This window comes from Cyprinodon variegatus, unplaced genomic scaffold (assembly GCF_000732505.1).
Source record: "Cyprinodon variegatus isolate N-32 unplaced genomic scaffold, C_variegatus-1.0 Scaffold2, whole genome shotgun sequence".
In the NCBI taxonomy this organism is placed as follows: Eukaryota; Metazoa; Chordata; class Actinopteri; order Cyprinodontiformes; family Cyprinodontidae; genus Cyprinodon; species Cyprinodon variegatus.
This window is the reverse complement of record NW_015150455.1, coordinates 1,757,385-1,763,153: the sequence shown is the minus strand read 5'-3', so window position 1 is coordinate 1,763,153 and position 5,769 is coordinate 1,757,385. Positions and strand designations below refer to the sequence as shown.

General features: G+C 37.5%; 2 protein-coding genes across 2 annotated transcripts in view; one reads left to right on the top strand and one right to left on the bottom strand.

Moving 5' to 3' along the window:
* Positions 1 to 2,100, bottom strand: part of LOC107102556 (probable assembly chaperone of rpl4) — a 51,359-nt gene extending 49,259 nt beyond the window's left edge. The window contains exons 1-4 of the mRNA XM_015401955.1: positions 1,907 to 2,100; positions 1,655 to 1,764; positions 1,434 to 1,580; positions 1,169 to 1,318 (exon numbers count right to left, since the gene is read on the bottom strand). Of these exons, the coding sequence (XP_015257441.1) occupies positions 1,169 to 1,318; positions 1,434 to 1,580; positions 1,655 to 1,764; positions 1,907 to 1,973 (474 nt within the window). The 5' untranslated portion in view covers positions 1,974 to 2,100. The remainder of the gene's footprint in view (positions 1 to 1,168; positions 1,319 to 1,433; positions 1,581 to 1,654; positions 1,765 to 1,906) is intronic.
* A 670-nt stretch (positions 2,101 to 2,770) lies between these two features.
* fam188a (family with sequence similarity 188 member A) overlaps positions 2,771 to 5,769 on the top strand; it is a 34,097-nt gene continuing 31,098 nt past the window's right edge. The window contains exons 1-5 of the mRNA XM_015371104.1: positions 2,771 to 2,929; positions 4,398 to 4,707; positions 4,945 to 5,024; positions 5,145 to 5,205; positions 5,295 to 5,507. Coding sequence (XP_015226590.1) covers positions 4,479 to 4,707; positions 4,945 to 5,024; positions 5,145 to 5,205; positions 5,295 to 5,507 — 583 coding nt within the window. The 5' untranslated portion in view covers positions 2,771 to 2,929; positions 4,398 to 4,478. The remainder of the gene's footprint in view (positions 2,930 to 4,397; positions 4,708 to 4,944; positions 5,025 to 5,144; positions 5,206 to 5,294; positions 5,508 to 5,769) is intronic.

Sequence of the window (5,769 nt, the reverse complement as noted above, 5' to 3'; positions counted from 1 at the left end):
GGATGGATGGATGGATGGATGGATGGATGGATGGATGGATGGATGGATGGATGGATGGATGGATGGATGGATGGATGGCATCTAGAATATTGACTAGAATGTCACTTTTAACATTGTTTATGTAAAAACTACAGAAGTAAACAAACACATATGTTTCATTTCAGGACCTATTCACATCCATTGCTTTTTTTCCCCAGTTCTATCACATTAACACCACTGAATTCCCCTACTGTTATCATTAACTGTCTCCGGTTCAGAGCAGTGTAGTTCCTCTGACAAACTAAAATCCAGCTAAAAAAAAAAAAAGCAATTGGTCAATACAAAATATGTTTGTTGGATTTCATTGGTAGACAAACACCATCATGTTTTCTAAAACAGGTAGATAAGGGATAAAGTTGTTTGGCCGTTTACACCAAACTCATTGAAGTCCTGTTTATAGTTCCAAGCAAGGGGTGCAGGAAATATTCATCATAACCAAGGTTCTCCACCCAGAGCCTGGACAGGGTTTTCCATCATTCAACCTTAGCAATGTGAAACAGTCTTCTGTCTGTTGTTTCAGGAGGTGTATAAGGTTTCAAATCATGTTTCTTTGTTAGAATGGCCTGGCCAGATGAAGACCTAAATGTTATTGTAAAACTATCAAGACATGAATATAGATATTTACATATTTCCTGTCTCAGTTTGAGATGTTGTGTAAAGATGAACTAAAATTAAAAATAGTCTCTAGAAGTGCAAAGATAGTACAGACATACCACCAAAAGAGCTGCAGCTGTTAAAGCAAAGACCGAGTCTGTTAACCCAGAAGGCCTTAATACAAATCTATGCCACAAACCTGTTTTTTGTAAATCTTTTTTTTTTTTTTTATATTTTTAAATATTTTTTTTATACTTTGTATTCTTCTTCTTCTTTTTTCCTACTGTACTGTGATGCAACGCTGCAATTTCCCCACTGTGGGACAAATAAAGGATTATCTTATCTTATCTTATCTTATTAAAATATTTCAAAAAGTATGCATCATATACTTTCTAATTTCTAATACTTTATAATTAAACACTAGTTTGAAATGGTCTGCCATGCAAAATATGTATAAAATACCATGTGTTTTGCTATTGTACTATGACAAAATGTAGGAATAGGTTTAAAGGGTATGGACAGAGTTCTCCCTCACCATAGCATCCTGCTTCCCAAGTGCAGAGAGAAGGACCTGTATTCCTCTTGTGTAGTAGTCCACAGCCTCCAGGCCAGTGTGAATTTGTCCCAGATACATATATTTACTGTGGCCAACATCTGGGCTCAGATCAATTGCGCGGAGAAAGACTTAGACCTTGGTAAAGGAAGCCCAACTCATTCCCACTTCAGGTCAGAATCATGTTTTGTAATGCTTTGATAACTAAGCTGTAAATATGTATGAAAAATAAAATCAAAAAGGATATTGATTTAGCTTTCTCCATGTCTCCTAATTCGGAGCAGATGTTGCCCAGCAGGTCAAGAGCTTGCAGGTTGTTTGAGTCCACATCCAGGGCTCTCTGACAGAAAAGGCTGGCCATCTCAAAGTCAAAACTATCCATGTATTCCTGGGTCTGCACACAAAAGAGAAATTAAATTAAGTGAAGATTTCCAGCGACTGTCTACAGTGATTTGTTTTCAAAATCACCTTCTCTAGGAGTTGCTGTACTGAGTACTTTTCAGCTGTCTTCTTCTTGGCTTTCTCATGCATTCTCACCCTCATCCTTTCCTGAGGCGACAAATCAACAAATCCTCCATCTGTCGGGATGAAACATAAAAATGAAATCTCAAATATAAACCAAAGCACTTAAACCTGGATAAGAACTTGCTATTCAGAATCCATGCCACTTATGTTTAGAAATCCTACAGGAAAAAGACTAACAAAAACACATAATCTGACCCCTGTTTTGACGGCTGTCTTTCTTCTTGGGTTTGTTTTTCTTCTTGGTCTTAGCCTGTCCGCCCATAATGTTTCATACAATTTATTGCGTGTCTTAACAGCTAGCTTTGACTTTTAAAAGAAACGCTTTTCCCACATTTACTTCATGCGTTGTTTAATGCAAGCGGCATGCAACACGCATGCGGTAGGGACTGAAACTGGGTGCGCCTCATTTTTCATCCGATGAAGCTATCGGTTCTCCTTGTGGGCGTGATGTGTACACTCGTCAAATGGTGCAGCTGCCATTGCATGCACTGGATGTCTTTTTCATCTCTGGTATAAGCTTCGGACCCTACTTTGATCATTTTCCAACCATCTATTTTCTGTCACGCTTTATCCCAACCGGGGTCGCGAGAGGTGCCGGTGCCTATCTCGAGCTACTTTGATAATTTTATGATATCTAATTGAATATTGTCTAAAATTGTCAGGGAATCTAATGAATATTATGAATACTTGGTTGTGCATCCACCAGCCTAAATTGCTTTGGTTAGTCGTGTGCAACCGAGATGAGTGGAAAAATGTCTCCTCCCCGAGTTTTTTTTCAACCAACTTATTCCCCGTCAGACTGTGAAGGACTGTCAAAACTACGGAAAGCGATAAGGAGCAAAATACCAATTCTATTGGACACAATAGTTTCGGAAACCAAACAGTTAAAATATAACAGATCTAGTTCCATGGCTCTTGCTTCAGAAAAGAAACCAAAAACTGTTTAAATCTGTGTTTTTCAAAAATAATTGAATTTCTGCTGAGGCTTGACTTGATTGACAAGTGAGTTGACCAATCTGGAAACGCATCAAGGCTACGCCTTGTGACGCTCCTGGAACTTTCTCGATTTCAACCAATGGTGCAATACGCCTTATGCACGCAGAAGTGTTTTTTTTCTTCAATTTACTATTTGCTGTAAATAAACGAATGACAGAAATGAAACTGATGGGAAAATTTTCAAGAAAAAACTGACCCTCTGATACCCGAATCGGTTTGTCGGTAAGTGTAAAACAACCACGTTGAATAAATAACCGGTAATAGGCGTTGTGTCAGCGCCTCCGGAGTGACAAGAAATAAAATGATAGAGCAAGGTAATGTTAGCTGCAATGGTAATGCTAACGCTTTATGATGCCAAGCCCATTTTTAACCGAAATATCATTTTCTTTCTATTACCACGCTGTAAGAAACCGTTAGCCGTTTGCTCAGTTTTATTTATTCCCTCCGTCAATATTGTAACCACCTGACGTCGTTAGCTACACCTAGCCTTTTAGCTTGGCAGCAGAATGAATGTTCAAGTGTTCAAACAACCCAGTTCGCGCCAGGTTTGGTATATTGTTCAAACATTTTATGTACCGTCCTTGCATTAACATTATGGATTGTAATTTTTAATTTGATTCCATATCTTATTTATCATTTTGAAATGATACAAATACAATAATTTAAGATTTATGTGTATAAAACTAAATAAATAATAAATGTTGTAGCACAATAACCAAATTCCCCGAAAATGATTAACATTTTAGCAAATTAAAATCAGAATTATTTCCGAATTATTACCTGTGATGTCAGAAGCAGAAACCCCGTTTTACTGAGTTGAGATTATTAGCTATGTTAGAAAAGCGGTTGTACAGCAGTGGAAATATAATACAATCTGAAAGCGTAATAAAGCCTATTTAAAGTGATGCCAGGCTTAATGTGTGCAGGTTATACAATTTGAAATATACAGTACTGCAAAAACTGATATTATGGAGGAGTTTCCAATGGAAATTGCTAAATGTCTTTTTGTACCAAAATTGCAAACACTTAATTTAACTTTGATTAAAAAGAAGATTGTCGACATTGTGATAGATTGTGATTGCAAATTTTTTTTTACTGTTATTCCTTTTGCAGTGGTTGAAATACATTCTTTCCATTTTGATACATTTTTATATTTTGATAAATGCAGGTTAATAGACACTAATTGGCCTGTATTTTCATCTTTAGGCCTTTATCAGACATTAATCAGTACCTGTGAAACAATAAAATCTTCTGAATTAAATGCTCTCAAATATAAATTGAAGTTTCGAGCATTGACAGTGGGTGATTTTCAGACCTTTGCAGAGGTATATAAGATTGGCAGAAAATATCAGATTCCCATCTAAGTATCTGCCGATCACTGATCTCTCAAAATCAAGGCCGGTCAATCGGTGCACCTTTAAAATGCAGTGATCATTTATGTAACTGGCCAAGGGAGTTTGCTTAGGATATTTGATCTATTTGTGTATTTGAAAGTATTTGACTATTTTTGTTTTGTGAAAATTTATAATATTTAAATATCTGTAACTGCAATCTGGCTGAATTCTTTTTTTTTTTTTTTTTTTTTTTTTTTTTTTTTTTTTTTTTTTACAAAGTAAAGATAGTTGTTTATCCTCTTTTTCTAATGACTTAAACAGAAATCCTGATTAATGTCTGTCCTGTTGCTTGGTAGATTGATCTCATACAACACACTGACTCTGCTGCCAGTCCCTAAACTCAGACGGATTGGGAGCACTGTGGGAGCTCGTGGCCAATGCCACAGGAACAAGCTACTCTAAGAAGTGGACAGTTGCAGTTAGCAAGAGACGGCATTAGGAGCAGACAACCTCTCTTGTCCCTGCATGAAGGTTCGACTGAGGAAGGTGTGGCTGAGGATCTTAAATCAATCATGTCGGAGTTAAATAAGGAGGTGGTAGATTTGGTTTGGGGAAAACCATCAGGAGGAGGGGTTTCCGCTTCCATCTTCCGAAGGTGGTCTCAAGGTAGGACTTTTGTTGTGTTTATCATTGTCAGTTAAACAGGGTTAAATGTTTAGCAACCACTTTGTGTTGTACTTTGTGTTCTACTTTTTTAGTGTTTTGATAACCCAGTGTTTAGCAGACTATTTTGTACTTTTTAAATCTGTCTCTTTATGTTCTTTTTTAAAAGAAATAGTTTTGCATAATCTTTGTCTGTGCCTTAATCTGAGTACATGTTAATCAAGTCTTCCTCTCTCACAGGGTTTGTTTTCAGTGAGCATGAACAAACCGCTCTGAAGCAGTTTGAAGGAGGACCATGTGCTGTGATTGCACCTGTCCAGGTAAGGTTCCCACCACCTAAACGTCAGTTAATCCATTGACAAAGCTTAAAGCTATCAAATACTTGATCATCATCGAACACAACATTTTTGCTACAGTTAACTAAATGTGTTTCTTTTCAGGCTTTCCTCTTAAAGAACATCCTTTTTAGCAGAGAAAGTTCAAATTGGAGACAGATGTCAGGTAGCTTCCTTATACATAGGCTGTTGTTTTTTTTTTTCTGTGTGTGTGTTTTGCGAACAAAACTGAGGATGTTTTTTTATGTTTGTTAGAAGAGGAGCAGAAGATGGCCCTATGTTCAACACTGACTGAAATACTTGAGTCTGCCTGTGCCAGCCCATCCTCAGGGTTCTGCCTGGTGACCTGGGCTAAGGGACAGAGCCCACACACTAGCACCCTTTCAAAGACCCAGACACAGCCTCAAACACAAACACAGGGCATGGCCAAACCAGAGAGCAGCCAGTCGCCACAGGAACAGCAACCAAGTTAGTCCTGTTTCACTGCATCTTAATCTGCATGACTAACTACAGATTATTAGAGTTTACAGTGAAAATGAAACGATGAACCAAACTAACTTCATTCATGAGATTCTGTCTCACTATTGTCAAAAATGATATAACAAACGTGAAATACATAAATGTAAAAGAAAAAACATAGCTTTTTTTTTTTTTTTTTTGGCAGGGGCACTGCTGTGTTGCAGCACTCTATGCGAAACCCTTAAGGGGGGAGTTCCCTCTGCGACTTCCA